The sequence below is a fragment of the Porites lutea genome, chromosome 7 (genome assembly GCF_958299795.1).
Source record: "Porites lutea chromosome 7, jaPorLute2.1, whole genome shotgun sequence".
NCBI lineage: Eukaryota > Metazoa > Cnidaria > Anthozoa > Scleractinia > Poritidae > Porites > Porites lutea.
Window position 1 is genome coordinate 15,261,725 of NC_133207.1, and position 20,385 is coordinate 15,282,109.

Here is a 20,385-nt window from a genome sequence, read left to right on the forward strand (position 1 = left end):
ACTGCCCATGCAATCTAATATTTCCCAGTCTGGTATATTTTGATTTATTCAGTGTCTGTAAGTCCTGGTCAGCGTTGCATGACTATCCGGCAAAGAATTCTAATGTATCGGGCATTTTTTTTGCCACGAATGTTTTGCTTTGTTTTAGTTTGACCCCGTATTCGCCACTTGCACATCTCCCATAATGCACCTCATTTGCCCCCCAAAATTTTGCATGACCTTTGTTTTCATTTCTCCTGGATATTACAGCCTTTCCGAGAGAAATTGAAAACAACGCTTAGGCAAAATTTTGGGCGGCACATAAGGCCGGCATTATGGGAGATGTGCAAGTGGCGAATTCACGATATCTGCCAGCTTTGCACCCGCTTTGATGGGATAAAAGCAATGTCACGTGGTCTTTTAGGGGGTCAAACAAGTGTTAAAATTTGCCAATACGCGTAATCGTTCTCGAGTTTATCTAGACCTATTCTATCAAACGATACGACAGTTTTAGTTTGCAAAGTGCTTAGTTTGAGTTTTGACAGGTTTCACGTCATTATCACTTGCTGTGAGGATATCTTCGGTGGCCACTGCATTCAAAAAAGTTAAAACGATGACTTCCACCCATAATTTGCTATTATCCTGTTTAAGTTGAAAAGTTGTTCATCTTCTGTTGTCTATAATAAACAAACTCGAACACGATTTCTTGTATTAACAGATTTAGGGCGCTTTCCATTTACCAAGAAATTTCTGAAATTCCGGTTGGGATGTTAATGGCAAACACGCTTTCCCGTACGTTCCACGGAAAAAATTCTGGGAAGAAGTGGAATTTTGAAAAGGTAGTCCTTATTTCCCCGTTGGAAACTTTCCGGTGGAAGTGCATGTTCCTTTTAAGAGCTTTCACAAGGAATCACCAGTTTCAGGCCATTCACGGAGGTATCTGTGCCACCATCTTAAATGCTGGTGACTAGAGTTTAAACGAATGGAACTTGTGTCAAATGGAACAAGTTTTTCATCGATGGATCTTTTCATGGAAGTTTCCGAAAGTTCGTGGCAAATGGAAAACGCCCTTTTTCATTTGTTGGTTCCCATGAGAAACCACGTGACATTGCTTTTATCCCATAAGTCCTCACGACTCCTTCGGCGCATGCAAAGGTGGCGGGTATCGTGAATATTAAAGGTTTGGTTTGAAAGTTTTTTTTTCTACCTACGCGCATGGGCTTCGGTTACTTGAGCGCGATGCAGCTTATTTCCGGTTGGCCCTACTCTCTACCCGAAAAGAAATAGGAATTAAGAGGTTCTACTACGTTCTTCTTGGCAGAAATTTCAAGACGCAACGGCGTTATCTCGCCAGTCTCACTCGGGCATTGTCCTTGCCGTTGCCATTGTCGGTTATAAAAGTTCCTATTACAACAAAGAGGACTCAGTTACAACTTCTTTTTCCGACATTTTTCTGATATTACGCCGTTGTACACTTCATGAATGGCAATTCGCTGGTTTTGCACTGCACATCTCTTACTGCGCATGACAAGGTGGCGGCCGTGAAAAGTAGCTCATACTCATAAAGAGACATTATTTAATTAAGTGAGGTCGTCTGAAGAGAAGCGTGAATGAAATTTTAGTTGAATAAAGTTAGAACCGAAATTCATCATCATCATCATCATCAATCTTTATTTATACACGAAATCGTATCACTTCTACATGGTCTTCCTAGGAATCGTGTGTAAAATTAAACTAAAATACTCTAAGGCCCGGTTCAGACGCCGTACTTTTCATGAGCCGAACCTAATACATTGAATTAAGTACATGAAAAGTTCGGTGTCTGAATCAATTAGGAACGCCTGTTTCAATTTGGAACGGATCAGCCGTTCTTTTCGCCTAGCCGGGCCGGGAATTTCGCCTTTGGATCGACTTTGGAACGCCTTTGATTCAGACGCGGAACTTTTCATGTACCGAACCAAATGCAGAAATTCTTATAACGTATTTTGTAAGCAGTTTGACCGAAATGCGCATTTTTCGCCTTCTGAATTTAGTTCGGCTGGAATTAAGATCGGCGTCTGAATCACTTTAGCCGGTCTAAATAATTTGGGTCGGCCTTAATTCGAATTAGGTTCGGCTCATGAAAAGTTCGGCGTCTGAACCGGGCCTAAGGAACTACTTGACTATAAAGTTAAAAAATACAAAAAAACTGGATTATTACTAGTAAAATAATTTTTCCCATGAAATGAAGTTTAAAAAACATTTAAGATAGGCAGTTTTCTAATCTCTGAGGGAATCCTGTTCCACAGAAGAGATCCTCTGTAGTGTAGGCTCCCTTTTGCAGACTCAGTTGTGGGTCTGGAAACATAATAATTTAACTCGGAATTTCGAAGATCGAAGATTGTGTGTGTATATTTGAGGTGCTGGTAAAGACTCGCCTCAGATACGATGAGGAAAGATCATTATGGATTTTATACATTATCACAGCCAACTGTTTAAGTATTACATTTTCCAACCTTTCCGAACCAAGCTCATCAGCCAACAAAACACTTGAGCGAACATCATGGCTGGAAAAGGTGAGAATTCGAGCAGCCCTATTCTGCATCTTTTGAAGTTTGTCTGCTAATTTCTTTATATTGATATCGCCCCATACAGCACTACAGTAATTAAAGTATAACATTACCAGTGCATTTTACATATTCACTCTGGTATCAAATAGTATCTCTCAATTTACAAATAACAATGAACATTTTCAAGTTTTGGATTCACCTTGAAAATCAACCCCCTGACAGCATTGCTAATTGTGTCATCATCGCTACATTAGACAAATTATGATTTCAAGTTTCCTGAGCAGTGGGGTAAAATGTTGTGCATTTTTGGACATTTTGGACGTAATTACTGTAAAGGGAATTCAACGCTATCCAACAATTTTGATACTTTGGTCAGTTTTTCAGCGAGTGCAGCTGTACAATTAGATAAACGCATCTTTTTTAGACATCCTTTGGAAGGCTTCCGTTGCCTTTAAGCTTTTGACTATTCGCAGTTTATGGGAGGATAAGCAAATATTGTATCAAACTAATAAAACGTGTTAGAAGTCTTTTATGGTAAGACAAAAATATATCGAGACGGAAATCTAATTATACAGCGAAAAAATATATATTATAAACTTGTGTTGATTCATCTATCCGGGAAATTTAAACTATCAGCAAAATTTTAAACTTAAAATCCGGATAAACTTCTAGTCTAGCTTATTATAGTTAATAAAAGTCAGCAAGCCTTCCTTTGAGGCTGAACTGTAAACTTTTAAATTCTTGTCTTGAACGGTTTCTGTCTGCAAACGTCACCATGGTGATATTTATTCCCTTGATTAACTACTTCCTTGACTTGTGCTTGTCCAGCGCCTGCACTGCCAACTTTGCAGCGGTTGCCTTGGCAATTTTGGAGTTTTTGCCATAACCATCGAACTTACCCCAGCGAACTTTCAAAGTACACTTGACTCTTCCATCGGCAAGAACTTCGGCTTTGCTAAAGATATAAACAGAAATTATATAAATGAGTTCGCCTGTCTCTGAGGTCAACAGTCGTTGAAAAGGTTGCTGATGATGTACCTAGTCTTGAGTCAATGTCGGCTAAGTGTGGGTGATTCTCCATCGCTTTGTTTCTAGAATTACAATGGCCAATTTTCCTTGTCAACTCAGTTCATAAATGATTAAGGAAACAACATTCCTTAAACGATTGTTTTTGTTACAAACTACACAGTTTGTCTTCTGCGACCATCCATGTGATAAGGGCAGTCCTTTAAAGATTGTCTGAGGTCGCAGCCCTAGAAAAACTAGTTATTGTTAGTGTCAACTTGTAAGCAACTTTCAGGGTATTGCCTCTATGTAAGTACCTGTTTTTGTCTGCTGCCGATGAAACTAATCTGGAATCAATATCTCAGTGAAGGTGATTCTCTCTCTTTGTTTCTAGTATTACAGTATCTTTTCTTCTCAACACATTTGGTTAATTATTTTTGGTGACTAATGATTGAACACACTTATAACCTTCCGTCCGTATAAATATTTTTTCGTAACTTTGGGTGACAGTGGTTGATGCTTTGACATTTTGGAGTAGGTCATCCTCAAACTCGGAAATGCACTTTTGAATGTACTTTTGAAAAACTCATGCAAAAGAGAGAAAACAGTAAAAACCTATAAAACGAACAGTATGAGTTGAGAGCAACAAGTCCTTTTTTAAGGACCTCGTATATCCTACACGGGAATATGTATATTTTTTTCACTCACGTACCTAAATTTCAGTTCGTTGTCCTCTTCGTACACGCGCCTGATGGGATTGATCGGTATGTTTTCAGAGTACTGGTCTGACAAAGAACAAATACTTATTTCTTTAATATAGTGCGAAGGGTAATAGTTCATGTTGCAACCTGTTGAATGAGTTTGACCATGGTAACATGCAAAAGTATCGAAATGGTCAAGTTAACAGTAACAGTTTTTATTTATCATGAGACGGAAACTTTGAGAAATGAGTTTTCAAACCACAGCACTGAAAGCTTAGTTGGTAAGGCGCAGGTCTCAAGAGCGGAACCTTTCGGGGAGAAACCACTATAAAATGACGGACGCTCCTCAGAAAATTTGTGGCACCGCTTAAATTCGTTTCAACCCTTAAAGAGAGCTCCCTGTTATAAACGTACATGCGCGCACACTGACAATTTTCAAAAACGACAAAGACTTATCTTTTGTCTAAAAAATGGTGCCCTTCATATTGTGGCTAGGTAGCGCGACCGCTCTAATACTCGAACAAATAGCCGTCATATTAGAGTTAAACATCCTGAACGGAGCCAATCCACAAATTGTACCCCTCCCCCCCCCCCCCCCCTTCCCCCAATTTTTTGGGAGAAGAACGCGCGTTCAATCCTCAAATCATGTGATTATATACATCAAGGTCTTTAAATACCGAGAAAGGAGGTACCGTCTTTGCTAATACTTTACGGGGACTAGTCCTTTAGGGCTCGGGTGACCATGCCCGTACAAATGGTGGGTCGGGTCACCAGAAGGGGACATTATCTAACTTTGAAAAATGATGTCATACCAATGTAAGGTTGCATCATGCGGTAGTACACTCCCCAGACCTTGGTGAAATCCATACCGCTGTCCATAAACACTGCACCAGCCACGGACTCAAAAATATCACCCAGGACCTTGGGAGCTTCGATCCCTTCTTCGTCTTGTTCAGATACGATGATAAATGGATCTGCAATCCCCTGTAAAATACAAAGAAAATCCCAGCGTCTTTTTTCGCTTTGCTTAATCGACGCAAGAGATTCACCAGGAACCCGAAAAATATGAACAAGGGAATCTCGGATAAAGATATTTCAGTCTCTTTTAACTACTACACTACCTTTTGTCACCTGTACCTCATTTGCCATACTTAGTGTACCTAGTCGTAACTTGGACAAGAAAAACTCTGAAGGATCCTGATAGCCTGGCTGCAGCTTAATGCCGCCTACGTGCTAATGGCCTATTCAGTCATCTAGAACGGAGATAAAGTGGACCTGTAGGTTACTTGTAAAAAATGAAATATGTTTACCCAAGAAAAACCTAGGACCTCCGAGGAACACTTTCGAAAGTGTTCGTCTGTTCCAGATCGAATTGCAATTTGATGGTGTTGGTTTTTAAAGGGCGGGAGAACAGAAGCTCCCGCAGACAAACCTCTCACCTCTCGAAGCCAAGTGTTGATACGCTCCGACGGAACTTCGACCTTTTTTGACTTACAATTGCTGCTAGTCACAGAACTGTGAGACACAACACTTACCCCATCTCACCCCTTCATTCGAAGTTGTTCCTCCAATTTTTGAACATGTTCTTGTATTGCTAGCAACTTTTACCATGGGGAGAGGGCGGATCACAAACGAAAGATCATGGTACCGTCTCTCAATTATTTTTGAACTCATTCCTGGCCAGAAAAACTGGGGCCAGTAACATGTGAAAGAACAACATTTTCCCGTCTAGAAATGTTTGGGAACCTGAGAATCTGTTTTTCCCTGCTACGATGTCTGCAATTGTTTAGGCAGCCAACATGTGCTGTGATTGGTAGCTGTTGCTTGTATTGATTACCCAAACGACCACATAAAACACAACTCCTCATGCTGATACCCGGTGTTCTCTGAACGTTTTTTAAAATGGCGGCTAACAAACATCAATCTCCATTAAAGGTAGAGAAAGACTTTAAGTTCTACCTACCGGATTAGTATTCTCTTCTTTCTTGTCTTCCAATCTAGTAATAAAATTGTCAATAGATCTAAACCAATCCGGAGACATCTCTTTCAAATACTTGTTATACTCGTATTTCACAGCAATGGTTGCAAAGATGTTGTTATTCACCAAAGCCTGGCGAATATCCGTCAGCTCACCGGGTGACAATTCTTCGTGACGGAAATAAAGGTGTTGTGTTACCAGGAAATCCAACAAGGCGTCTCCAAGGAACTCCAATCTTTGATAACAGGGCGTGACGCGGTTAGGGTGATACGACGCATGTGTCAAAGCTTCTACCAGACACAATTTGGAATTGAAAGTGTACTTAATGGAGTGCTCAAAATTCTCCAAGCCAGAGACCATCCGTGCCACCATATCTTGACTTTGGGGAGCTTCTCGTTTGTTTGCCTGCTCAGGCCAAAATCTGGCGTAACACCCTTCTCTGCTCTTCTCAGCGAGCTTACCAATGTCAGCGTTGATGTCATCATCCGTGGGAAGGACCTTAAGACCCAGGAACTTCATGAAACGAAGTGCTCCGGTGTAACCACAGCAAATCAAATGCGCTCCAATGAGAGCTTCCATGCTGTCAGCAACAGATTTGTCTGATATGACCTGAGTGTTGCACTTGTCTTGCCTGCTTCCAAAGCCCTGCTCTTCAGAGTTACCGTCATCATCACCTTCCATTTCTGTAGCTTCTGAACTATACTGACATCCCGTAGGACACCATACATCACGTGCAAGTTGCGTGCTCTGTTGATACCCTGCTAAAGAGGTTCTTTCAGCCGCACGGAACAGCGCCAAATTGCTGATCTGTCCTTTCTTGCGCTGCGTCAATTTCCCTTCATCTTTATCATGGTAGGTGCAATAGAGGTGAAGTGAAACCGCCAGCTTTAGGAAAGCGTCTCCAAGCATCTCGAGCCTTTCTAGATTAAAGGCGTCTCCGCTGTTGGTGGTGGTCAAAGCTTGAAGCACGAGAGCGGAGTCGGGATGAACAGAAGCCCTTCGCTCTCCACTGAACAGTGATTTTAAATCTGAAAACAGCTCTGGAAAGTCATCAATATCGTCCTCACTGTCATCACTATAATCCTCATGACCCACGTCCATCTTCGATGAGAAGCTGTCCTTGTCATTGCGGATTAAAGTCTTTGCGTCGTTAGCATCACCAGCACCAATTGAAGGGAGGCTAGATTCATCTGTGTTGTCACGCACTCCAGTGACCATTTCCTTGACATCACCAACAAGCAGGAGCGCGTTCACACGGTGTAAAATTGATGGCAGCATCAGAGACACACTGAGACAGGAAGCAGAAATAGGCAGTACGTTACATAGTTCGGGGAAAAGACCAATAACGTCGCGCTCGCTCTTGGCTGCCACCTTTCTGTACACCAGGAAATTGACCCTTCCAGAAATGTCTTTTACTTCAATGAGAGGCTGTCTCATGGTTGTAAAAGACTTTCCGTAATGCTCTCGGAAGTAGCCTTCATACGTTTTGGCTTTAGATTTGTCTGGGAAAGGTGACATAGGACTCAGATCATGGCGTACTCTTAAAACTGCAAATTTTTGTCGAGACTCCAAGTAATTTTTCGAGACTACCATGTCAACTTCAATCCTTCTGGATTCACCGGTTGACCCCTCCAGTGAAGTTTGCCTTGTTAAAGCATGGCGCATAGAATCAAAGTCCACTTCACATCCATTAGGTTTCATTAAAACTACCAAATAACCATCTTTACTGCCGTCGGACCCTTTGGGTCTGAATTCCACGGGCTCGCGAAGAACTTGGCTGAACAACAAACAGTGGAATTTTTTAATAGTTGTCAAGTCTTGTCTTGCAATCCTTGTCCGCAGTGGTGACTTGTGACATTTTGTTGTTACTGTAACTTCTCCATAGTCGGGATAAAGTTTGAATGATCTCACCTTTGGATTTAAATAAATAACGCCAATTAATCAATTATAATTGAATCAACAATCAGTCCGCCAATCAATCGGTCAATCAATCAATAAGGTTGTTCTAGTTTAACCCGTATATTCATGATCGTAATGTTTATGTGAAGTAACACGTAATATTCAATTCAGTTGCACCATTTCATTGCCAGCTTCAAACTGTGAATTCTTGATGAATTAGGCTGTAACTACTTACATCAAAATGAAAAATTTGTGTGACATTTCTTTCACGCTGCACTATTTATTTGTCCTTGATTTTTTTCGAAAATGAAATTTGACGCCTTTTTTTCAGGCTTTTAGACTCTTTTGAGAGGTAAAGGGTTAAAGTTTTACCCGCGAGCAAAAGCGTCAGCAGCCAACTATCAAAGCTAACATCTGACTGAACTAGAACTAACCGCTGGAATTGGAACATTCGTCAATAAACCAAACAGGTGGCAGAAACCATCTGTAAAGTATTGCTGGCTCACGTCAAGGGCCTGTTGGTTAGTGAGTTTGGTGATGGTTATAGTGATAGCTGTGAGATACTGGGGCAGATTCTTCTGCGGCAAGCTACCTCTGAATACCTGAGCGACCTAGTTAAGCAATAAAAAAAAGAAAGAATTACATTGTGTGCAAATATGATGGAAGTGAGTCGTACCATGGCGCATACGAGAAAGACATGGTACGTTCCCTTAAAAAGGCGACAACCACCATCAGCTCTTCAATGTTGATCTCTTCTCCTCCATCTCACATGCCTGCAAGGAAAGCGTTTCCGCTCGAGCTTAGTTGCCCGAAAGTTGGAACGGGGGTAAAAAAAAGTGGAAGGTAGGGGAGGGGAAGGGGAGAAAAGAAAACGCTTGCCACGCAAACCTAACAATTCCCTTTTCTCCCCTTCCCTCCCTTTTTGCTCTCGTACCAACTTTCGCGCAATAACTCGAGCGAAGTGCTTGCTACGCAGGCCAGTTTTGAAGCTGAGACGGGACTGTCCGTTCTAAGTGATCAGCCCAGTAATTTTAAATTCTAACCGTTTATAACCCAGAGTTTGGTCCGACCAAGATTTAAATCCCAAACCCCTGCGGATAAGTGTGTATTTCTGTAGGTGCTTCAAACTGGAGTTTGAGCAACAACGACGGCGACGATATTAGGATTGGGAGAAAAGCAATAAGTTTAAGGAGCAAAACAGCAACTCAGTACGAGCATCACATTTTTTGGTACATTTCTTTGCTGTCACTGCACGAATACGACGCGAAATTTCCCAGTAAGTTAACAGAGGACTTGGCAAACGACGATAATATTTTCTTTCTCTGTTTGAACCTAAATGAACTCTAAAGGATTTTACTCCTGGAGAATTTGCATGCATTTGACAAATTGAACGACATAAATTAATCGCGATAAAACTTTCAAGAACGCGAATGCACTTAATGCAGTACGTTTTCCCTGCTTTTACCATCGTGGTTGCCTTAACTCCCTATTAGCAAATGTTGTGGGCAGGTTACACAGTTCCGTATATTATGCGCTGAAAAAAAATTTCCGCATCACAGCCGTGTTATTTGGGGTTGGCGGAGGAGTTTATCCTGGATTATCCTTACCTTTCTTTCATAAATTTGCTTTCGTTTCTTTGTTCCTGCTTTCTTTCTCTTCTTTCCAGGAGACTCATCGTCCTCTTCTTCTGATTCACTTTCATCATCTGATAAGATGCGGACTGGCAAGAGATTATCATCAAGTTCGCCAATCTTGTGAAGCTCTATGCAGGCGTAGAGAGCAGCAGCCATTTTTGCCAGGTTTTTTCGTGGCATCGCCTTGCCCTGTTGGAACAGAAGAAAAGTTGTCAAGTGTATTAATTTATGAATCTCAGCAAAGGATGAATTGACTGTGTACTTTCGAAATGCAACTACGATCGTCCTGAATCATTGTACGCTTTTGGAGTACATACGTTTAGTGAAGACGTTTCAGCGAATATGCCACTTTTGACATATTTTGACGAGGTTGGGAGGCCTAAAGCTTAAAGATTACTACGCTAGAGTCAGAGCAGTGATTTTATTTGTACTCACACGTATAGTTCCTCGCAGCTGGCAGTTATTTGGCAGTTCCAGTTCACACTTAAATACGTTTTTTCCGTCTTCCTCAACTTCCTCTATCTTGTAAACTGGGCTGAGGTGCGTGAATCTATCACTTGGCAACATGGAACAGTACCTGAAGTATAGTAAGATAGAGAAACAGTCCAGGTCAGAGAGTATTTAATATTTAGTTTGAAAACAGAGCATTTATGCAGCGTAGTCCACTCGGTCTTAATAATACCAGTTCATGGAAGGCGCGAACGTCTAAGGCAGCATAAAGCCAGCTGGGCAGGCATCTAAAGGGGTGTGTTTGTTGGGGGCGGGGGGGGATCTCATCTGCTAAGCATATTTACTACGGCCATGTTCAAACTTAGTGCCCGGGCACCAGACCTTGTCCTTCAGTGGGGATATTAAAAGTGGCACAGGCTTCCCGTGTGCACACGTTTTCTATTCATTTCGAGGGAATCCACTGCTTTCCTTTCCATATCTTCCTGCTTCACTTACGTTTCAAAATAACTTGACAGGGAAAAATGGGGCAAATGTGTACACAGTTATTTATCAGGAACCAAAGGTGTAAACACAATACCATTTTGAGCCAGTACCCGCATACAGTGGGCCCGGGAACCAAGTAGCCTAAGAGCAAGTTCGTTTACGATCCTAAAGGTTAATAACAAAAACAAGACCAACTGAACAAAACAAAAATAAACAGTTGGCAGCCCTGAAAAAGCCAATAGGGAGTTTAAGCCAAGGCGATTTTCAGCCACGCACAGCAACCGTAAGTGAGGCTTTTTCCCGTTTAATGTGAAGCTAATCTCGTTTTACGACAGGAAATTGGCTTTATAACAAAAGCCCATCTTTTCTTTCACCTTTTGTCATGCATTGCAAACTCCACGATCCATCCGAGCTTAACATCAAAAGAGCGCTTGATCATTTAAAACTGGCACATAAAAACGGTTGAAGGATTCTAAATAAAGGTTTTAATAAAGGTTTTAGTTTCTTCAGTTTTGAGTAGCTGCACTGTACCTGGATCCTTAATAACTTGCTACATGTAGTTGTTTTGTCCATGACTTGATTCTCTACTATGTTTTAATTTGTTTTGCCAGTTTCGTATTACACCGCTCTATTAAATCAAATAGTTCCAACCAAGTGACAAAAGTGGGCGGCATTCAAAACTCATAAGAAATGTGACAGGCGGATTTTCCCTTGCGGCTTCGCTCTAGCTTCGTGTGGCGGCTCCGCCGCCAAGAAAGTACCCCGGGCACAACAATCCTGCCAGTAACGCAGGCTAGAAAATTTGGGAAAAACTACTGCCCAAGAATGCAGAAAGTCTACTTCCGGTTGATATGCGTTGCTCAAAAATGTGTTTGCTTAAGCTCCGTAATATTACATGCTAAGGAGAGAAACGCTGTTCTCCATGGTGACTATTGCTCCTGTACGGTTCTCAGGTTCATATGGAGGTAAGAAACTGTCCGCGCCTGCCACTTCTTCACACTCCTCTTTAGTAGGCTGTTTGCGGCCATGACACTTCTTTGACAGACAATTCTCAATTTCACGCATCATCTGACGATTAAAAGCAACACACTGTTATCCAAAGCTGATTGTTAGTCTAGGAATGGGGTAAAAATTCGCAAAAATATAATATGACTATATGAGCACTGCTGTTAAACTGAGACACCATTCATTGCAACAAGTTAATAGTTCTCCGTATACATTATGACGCAAACATCACAATTTTTGTTCTCGAAGGCGTATTTAAGACACTTTACCTACTCATCCTGAATCACATGTACGTTACTAGTGGAAGGCGTTTTAACGTTAGCAGCTTAAGCGGAATTATCGAAGTTGGATTCTAAGAAACTCCTGGCATAGAGTGACTTGATCGAAATGGTAATTTTTAAACTGTTTAGAAACAGCAGTGTGAACCTCACTTTCACTGAACAGAAAACAAGTTAACTTCTTCTTTACTGGTAATTATTATCCGCCATGGACGAAGAAGGAGAACAAATAACCCTTTAAGGACGTTGTTGGAAGTGCAATGTATTCTTACATCGTAAGAACATTCTTATTCACACAGTGAAGAAATGATCACTAACCTCCAATTCGCCTCGCTTTTCCTCGTACTCTTCCTCATCTACAAGGATTATATAGTTGGAATCCTTGGCACGTGCTCGGCCCTTTGATTGCACATAGGAACGGAGTGTCATTGGAAAGTCGAACCGGCACACCAAGTTGCACTTTGGGATATCCAACCCTTCTTCAACAACCGAAGTTGCAATCAAAAGGTTGAATTCATGTCGCCTGAACTGTCGCAGTACCTCTTCTTGCTTTTTGAAGTTCATCTCTGTTTCATTGGAGTAATTAGCCTTTCCACCTGTGCCATGGCCAATCACAAAGCTGCTCTCGATGAAGGACAACTCAGGATCTGATTTTGCGGCAATGTTTATCTGCTCGCTGAGTACCAGAGCTGTGCATCGCCTTTCTACAAACACTATGCCACAAAGCTTGTTCTCTATAAACAAAAAACAATAGTACGCTAGTGAAGATTTTCATTGCACGTCCAACCTGCAGACTGATGCATTCTGTTTCTTTTCAAATCAAGAAACCCAAGATGAGACTCAAGACGGTCTGTGAGGAGCAAAGGACAAAAGCTTAAGGCTTGGACACAGCCACGTGTTTGGCAGTCTGTGAACATGCTCTCTTATTCTCTCTACTTTTTCTCTTGGTTTGGGGGATAGGATTTAGGGAAAAGGAAGAACCTCCCCCAAACCTCATCTACTTAGTCTAAAAGCATTTCAGTCGCAATGCATTACCCCAATTCTATGCGGTGTCTTCATTCCACTGGGTCAAAAAGTCGCTTTATCTTCCGTGTGGAGCCCAGATATCCCCAAGGGAGCTTGCTCACAGGTTCGGAAATACTACTACGTAAAACCTTTTTTCATGAGTAGGCTGTAAGATTTCAGAATGGGGACACTTTTTTGCAGCAGGCTGGGTTGAGATGTGGGACCATACAAGGCATCTAATAGGGAGCGCACGCTCTCTACCTAGGTGGTTTAGTGTTGATTGCATTTGTTCTTGATTTCCTTTGCTTCATATCAGATTAAAAAATGTCAAGGACACTTTGCTTCTACCCAAAGGAAGGATAGTTTTAGATGAAATTAATTACTGGGACAGCTTTAAGATATATAAATGCAAGAAATTTGAGTCCATTTGCAAGCATTTTGTTACAATTATCCAAACTGACTAACTCACCACTGTTTTGTGTATTCCCATATTCTTTTTTTAAAACAGACAACAGGTCCTTTACTTTGGGCATTACGTATAACTTTTCAGTGCTGCCAGTCTCCCCACTGCCAAGAGTGGATGTATAATTGTTATAAACACCTTGTAGTTGTTTCAGCTGTGTTTTGCTAAACTCACAGAACTTTCTTCCTTCCTTGCAGTCTTGAAACATGCACGCTCTGTCTATAAAAACTAAAAAACAAGTTCCTACCCTTATTAATATACAAAAAATTCTATGCAGTATTACATGACCAAGAAAAGGCATGAAATCTCTTTATAATTACTTGTTTCTAAGTTTAGATCATAACAAAAAAATAATGGTCTAACACTATAAAATCCTTACTTTGAACAAGCAGTTATTTCAATTTTCAATTGCTTATGCTTTGCTATGTAATTGTTAAGATCCTCTTAAGTATGCTCTTCATCATGCACTTCAAGGCTGCACTCGAAGAAACTAAAAATTGGAGGAACCCACAATATGGTTTGAATGAAGACAAAAAATAACAACAAAGAGAGACGAGGGGACCACTGGGTACTGCTTGACAACCCTGCCATTTAGACCATACCTTCAGTGGCCGATCCAGGGGAAGGGCCTGCCCCCCCGCCCCTTTTTGGAGACCGGCCACCCTCCCCATATCTCAGGGTCAGGATGGTTGCCCCCCCCCTCCCCCTTATCTGAAGGTCTGGATCGGCCACTTTACCTTGTAGGTCCTTGATTAAGTATCCTGCAACTTTGTTGGCAGCCCAGGGACCCATTTCTGATAAAATCTCCTGACACTCTGTCAGTGCCGACAAGGCAAACGAGTGAGCAGCCAATGATACACCATTCCCTTGCACTTCATAGTCACCAAGGTAGTTTATTTCTGGTCTTAAAACTTCATGAAGTTTTTGAAGTAAGATGATTGTGCTGTCGTCAAAGTTGGCATTTGAAAACTGAATGATCTGTTCATTTGGTTTTGAAGCAAACTTCCCAACATCTTCATCTTGACTTGTCTCGCATGTTGACCTCAGTGTACGTTCCAGTTCTTGGATTTCAGATTCAATTTTCCCTGGTTTCACTTTTTTGTTTACTACGGATGCTGTTAGACCCATGATCTTTGGATAGTCAGCTTCTTGGCAACCAACAAAGCGGTTCATGATTTGCTTGTATGGATGACTCTTCTTGGCATGATGGCATTCATCAAATATCAGAAGATTTACTTGTGAAAGCTTGATGAAACCATGGTGTAGAAGATTGAGAAAAATCTGGGCAGTCATCACCAAGACATTGTTTTCATTGAACTCATTTTCCCACTTATTTTTGTTCCAGAGGTCGACTCCCATCTCGCCAACGTAATGCTTCACCTTCAAATCTGTGTGTTTCTTAATCACCCTGGCTTGCTGGATGGCTAAAGGAACTGAGAGAAAATAAAATATATTAGCTGGTCAAAAGACCCCATTGTAAAAAGTTGTTAATCTAAGGTTTTTTGTACAGTTCCCCAAATAACATAATTTGCAGTTATCATGAATTATGGTTGTCGATAGCTTCAAAGGAAAGAGCTGATCATTATAAGTTTGATCGGTTTTGGTTGTTTACACTACAAACTGCTATGATTATAAATGCCTATGAAATTTATAGAAACTTAGGGAATATTAAAGGCAAAAGCTAGTTCTCACTTTGCCGCAGGGGGTACATATTTATTAATAAGTGAATGCTAGGTGACTTGTGGTGTAAATCTTAGCGTGTTCGAGAATGTACAGTACGTCTGCATTGGTGGTCCTTGGTCCGGCCGGTTTTACTTTGCGATGAAATTTTCGGGAAGAAAATAAGGTTACAATACAAACAAAATTTCCGAGTTTTTAATGATCTGTTTGCCTTCTTAAGCTCGATTAGAGGTTGTCCTGATGTTAGGAAAGGCTGGAAAATCAAGTTAACACGAACGTAGGTGAATTTTGTTCTGTAAGTGTTGTCTTTTTATGGCGCCTTTAATTATTTGGATATATTTTTAATTCACGCATATGCGATTAAGTGCGTTAAGAAAGCTAATTTTTGGTGTACATGGTGTACAAGAAATGTTCTTTCAAAGTGCAAAAAAAAAATTCGGTCGACAGGTTGAATTTTGAAACCAAAGTTTTAGACAATATTCTCAAGTAAATTTTGCGTACTTGGCCCTAGCCAAATAGTGATTGAAAAGGGAGAACCTCAGAAAGTTTAGTTTTCGCTTCGTTTAGTTCATTGTAAATTAAGATTTATGAATTGAAGTGAGGATCTTTCGACTATGAGTCACATTTTCAGTAAAGCACTTTCAATAAGCGGAGGTTGAATCAAATTTCCCACGGGGCACGACCAATCAGAAGCACTACCCAGATCTGGGTAGTGATGCGTCATCAGTATGGAATTTGTGCGCTTGTATCTCAGACGTCACTTGGCGGGGAAAGCAGTGGTAGCGTCGCCAAATGTCGGCTGTTTTCTCAGGCTAGGGCTTAAAGGGTTTAACCAGCAAAACATTACTCCGCACGGACTGTACGTGGATGATGACGCACGCTTGACGGTCGGATTTCTTTGCCGTTGCTGCATGAAATTTCCTGATGGGAAGTTTTTTTTTTGACAAGCGACGACAAATTAAATTTTTCTCCGCCTCTAAACTTTGACTGAATTCATTTAAAATGTGGCGATTTCGCTGCCGTAGCATCGTAACTGCACGACACACTTTCGCACAGAAGCGAAACTATTAATTCTTCATGCACATGAGACCAAACTATAGCTCTTTACACAGAAATCTCACTTTGGTTTCGGAGTAAGAATGATGCCTATAGAAAATATACAGGAATTTAGATCAGTTGGTGCTTGGAACGTTTCTTTTTGCGCACAGTTTGCATGCCGGGGTACAAGTGGCCGGACCGAGGAACCACTGGTCGGACCAGGGACCTTCAAACGGAGCGGTCATTTTCTATGATGCAGGGTTTTCGGCAAAGCTCAGAAGCTGTCGGTTTGTCACAAGTTAGTTAAATGTTTCGGCAACTTACAGGACAAATTTCAGCTCCCTACTCCTCTTCTAAGATAAGAAATACTCATTTACGTCTTTTTTTCGTGCGGACCAAGGTCCACGTACTGTACTGATTTTAAAAGCCAAAAAATTTTAAATCAAATTACAGTGCAATTAAGGGTGATTCCCTAGTAAAAGAATCTAACATAGATTGTAGATGAAACTTGGTACACTGATGTAACACGTCAAGAAGATGATAAAAATGTAATAAAAGTGGGGATCACTCAGCTCGTTTTCACGTCACAATGCTGACAAATACGGCTATTTGGGATCCTTTGGCAAAAACCGAGCGCAGCTCAAAACTAGACAAAAAGGAGAGATTTTTTCGATAATGCATGTGGTTTCGCACAGAATTTGACTTAAATGTGTTGTTTATCGACTTAGGTACCACAAAACGCCTTTTAACGCCCTTGGTTTTACTTTACACCTCAAAGTAGACTTATTTGGCACACGCGCTATTCGACCCGTTATAGCTCGATCCGTACAATTTAGTAAAATTGCTGAAAAAAACTGAACACAGATTTATGCCAATTTTTTTCATTGAAAGGAAGCATTGTTCCTATTAAGATCGTGAAATAAAAAATGGGGATCACCGTACTCGTTTTTGCAGTAGAGCTGCAGAAAGTGCGCACCAAATGTATTACCTCCTATTTTTGAGAGAGGACTGGAACGAGTTTCAAAGTGGGATGTATGTGGAAGGGGGGGAGAAAGCATTAGAAAACCCCCTTTTACCGGGTTCGCATCGAGATATCACAGTTAGGACACAATGTAATAAAGATGGCGCTTAAATGAAAATCAAAGTGTATTGAGCTTCTCCGTGAAGGAGTCGAACTCAGCAACACGCGTACGTACTGCTTACGTTATGCACATTTCCAACACATTGAGTTTCATCTCGACAAGAAACAACCGCAAGCGAAAATTCCAATAGCATTTCTCTTCAGTTAACTTCATTTTAGTAATGTTACGTCAGATGCTCTTTTTCACGGTGGCCATCTTGTTTTGTGCTGTAAGAAATGTGCAGTGAAAACCAGCGAATCACTTTAAGATCAAATTTAATTTAAGAGAATATCGCAAATTGAAAACGACACCGGTACGCTACACATACAGCCCGTACAAACCTCACCTCCACCCCCTCCATTTACCACAAAACGTAAACAAATACTTTCTAACCTGTATTAACAAGGAAGAAACTTCTTTTTCCACCGTTGTGGTAGATTTCTCTGATCTGGTGAGAGAGTTCCTTTATTAGCATTACACTGATGAATGTTTTTCCAGTTCCTGTTCCGAGACAAACGATTGTGTTTCTTTCCAGAGCCCTTTCTAGTAATTCCACTTGGTAAGGACGAGCTGTGAATCCCGCCTCGAAATCACTATCTTTCGGCTGGGTTTCTGTTTCAGTTCCGGAGACTGAGGAACTCGAAGCGCTGTCCTCGCTTTCCATTGTCACCAATTTCCTTAACTTCCCCGAGGGAATCAAAAAATCTTTAACGTCTGTAGGTCGTCGACAATTCCCTTTCAACTTCTATCAAAGAAGGAAGTGCGGCGATCAGATTTTCGACGGCGAAAGGCCAACGTATCAGAGGATCCCTTTATATGTGCAACACCTTCCACACCGGACACACACACACAATAGTTTTTTTGTTGACTTGAAGACGGAATAAAACTCTCAGTGCCTCAGTAGCTTGTTAATTTAAATTGCTTCACTAAGCACTTTTTCGGCTCTAAATTTTTCCGGGAATTTCCGAGCCACCTGAGATGTGTTTCCGGGAAACTATTTAAAAATGCATGAATGTCACGAATTGTTTGGTGGCGCCCAATTGAAAGAAGGTTCTCTTAATGGGGTTTTTAAACCAGCCTGGGCATGTTACCAACAACATGTAGAAAACATGGAACCTCGGTCAACGGACCCCGGACCCCTGGGTGGACCCGGTCCATGGACTACTGGACTGTCCCTGTGGATCACCCCCAATTTTTGAAGATGAATTTAACCAGAGGTCTAAGCATACTTAGGAACCTTAAATGGACGAAACTGTGGCCACTTTTATCATCAAGGTTATGGGCTCCTCATATTTTACACTTGTTCAATTTTGTTTGCCATATATAATGGTTCGTTTTTGTCTGGTGAAGGAGTAACCATATTTGAAGGGTACAGGAGGAGAGATTCCGACTCTTGTACGCATCCTTGACCGATAGAGGAAAAAATCTGTTGGGTTTCCATTTTGTTTTCGGAGGCTGAGGAATTTTCTCTGTCGTCACTTTCCATGATCACATTGACTTGCAAATTAGACAAAAAATTCTGGATGACAGCGTGTAAGCTTCGATAAATCAACGCCCGTGATTCAAACAAGGAAGTTTAATATTGGCTTGGCGTGTGGGTCGGCTATCGGCTGTGCTGATTACGGTCTTCACTTTCCACACTTGACTGGAAGATAGCTAGAGATATAATCCTCAGGGCCTGAGTATTTTTCCGGGAATTTCAAGAGCACCTGACTTGTTATTCCGAGAAATGAATGCATCAAGGTTTTAACAGTGGCTCACATGATATTTACTTCGGCGGAGCGCGAAGTAAAGGTTTCGCGACGCTCAGGAATGTATCAAAGTTGCAATTTTTTGACAAGATTGGGCATGCAAAGTCTGTAGGTTTCGGGCTCTATTCGGCTATTTGACGAAGTAAGAGCCGAAGTAGTTGGAGATATCTCGAGATCACTTCGATTTCTTTGATTTATCCTTTAACTTTTTCGAGGAAGAAAGAATTACTATTTTGGCCTTCCCGGGGTTTGAACCGACTCACTTGTGTGACCCGTCAGATCAGAGGAGACTCTAAGTTGAGGGATTAGCCGATTGCGCTACTGCGACCCACGGTAGTTTAGGATATGAAAAATAGTTATGAAATGATGCACTAGTTTGGGGACAAGATTGGGCGTGTAAGTTCGTGACTTTTCGGCTTGTTTCAACTATTTCACGAAATGAGATCGGACTACTTCGTGATATCTTGAGATTACTTCGAGTTTAGTCTTTAATTACTCGAGGAATAAATAGAGGATATTTCGTGGCCGCGCAGAGACACGAAATTTCTCTTCGAGTGTTGAAAAACATTTCACGAGTGAGCCCTCCTTTCGAACTGTTTTATGATGAATTTAAAGTTACAAAATGCTGCACAAAGACATTTTGTCTTTGTTGAGTGTTACGTAGTAAAATTGCTTTCATGCGTTGCGTGACTTTCTCGAACGTTCTCTACGTTTTTGGATTATCATGAATAATTAATTAGGAAGTGTTTACATTTCAGCATGAGTCAGCAGATTTGCATCAGTTACTGAAATCATAAAATATGTCGAAAAGCTACTACTATTCGCCTGTTTAGTATTTTCTAGAACCTTATGTCAAACGGTATACAAGTTCCAAGCGAGTTCTTTTGACGAACTAAGTTTTTTTCCCACGAGTTGGACTGCTGTGTTTAGTCAAGTGTGACGAAGGTCGATTTTCAGGTTCTGTGTTTACAAGTTCGCGGAAGCCGTAATATATTTGAAGTTCAAGTGAGAGTTTGTTATTATTGGTAGAGGCTGTTTAGTTTTACTCAAAGTTCAAGTCAAGTTTGTGTTGGTGGATGCTGTGTTTTAAAGCTCTGTAAAGGCTATGTTCCTTTGGTGTTAAACTTCCTTGCGTTAATCCGACATCCCTGCGTGCTGATAGTCAGTGAATAATTGTCCTCAAAACATTCGAACTCGTGACTTTGAGTTTTAGCCAATTCCATGCTCAACGTAATTGACTCCTTACCCATGCCTCACATATCTTTAATCAGTACATGAGACTGCTATGCTGTTTTTGAAGCCTGATGTGACTAAGAAAAATAGAGAATTGTTTTTTAGAAGGATTTGTATGGAGTCATCAGAGCAT

General features: G+C 41.1%; 1 protein-coding gene across 4 annotated transcripts; it reads right to left on the reverse strand.

Moving 5' to 3' along the window:
• Nucleotides 1–1,630: 1,630 nt before the first annotated feature.
• Nucleotides 1,631–18,237, reverse strand: LOC140942794 (endoribonuclease Dicer-like). 4 transcript variants are annotated; one of them, XR_012166569.1, is made up of 13 exons: nt 17,662–18,234; nt 14,167–14,862; nt 13,436–13,657; nt 12,280–12,695; nt 11,574–11,746; nt 10,181–10,322; nt 9,719–9,934; nt 8,546–8,722; nt 6,198–8,123; nt 5,047–5,218; nt 4,246–4,318; nt 2,126–3,483; nt 1,631–1,723 (listed from the first exon to the last, which is right to left on the reverse strand). XR_012166569.1 is itself a non-coding variant. In XM_073391796.1 (12 exons), exons 1-12 carry the CDS (start codon nt 17,930–17,932, stop codon nt 3,330–3,332), a joined length of 4,638 nt encoding a protein of 1,545 aa, XP_073247897.1. In that variant the 5' UTR covers nt 17,933–18,234; the 3' UTR covers nt 1,631–3,329. The 4 variants fall into 4 exon arrangements, 3 of the variants coding, with proteins under 3 accessions (XP_073247897.1, XP_073247899.1, XP_073247898.1); XM_073391796.1 differs by having other exon boundaries at nt 1,631–3,483; XM_073391797.1 differs by lacking the exons at nt 1,631–1,723; nt 2,126–3,483 and adding an exon at nt 3,496–3,781 and having other exon boundaries at nt 17,662–18,237.
• Between the last annotated feature and the right edge of the window lie 2,148 nt (nt 18,238–20,385).

Bases quoted from the DNA above. Each gene is read 5' to 3' on its own strand.
- LOC140942794 (XM_073391796.1), bottom strand. From the start codon at position 17,932: ATGGAAAGCGAGGACAGCGCTTCGAGTTCCTCAGTCTCCGGAACTGAA. The intron at 11,747-12,279 runs GTTAGTGATCAT...TTTAATCGTCAG, and splicing joins AAAAGCGAGGCGAATTGGAG to ATGATGCGTGAAATTGAGAA. The intron at 4,319-5,046 runs GTATGACATCAT...GTTCTTTGTCAG, and splicing joins CATGATGCAACCTTACATTG to ACCAGTACTCTGAAAACATA.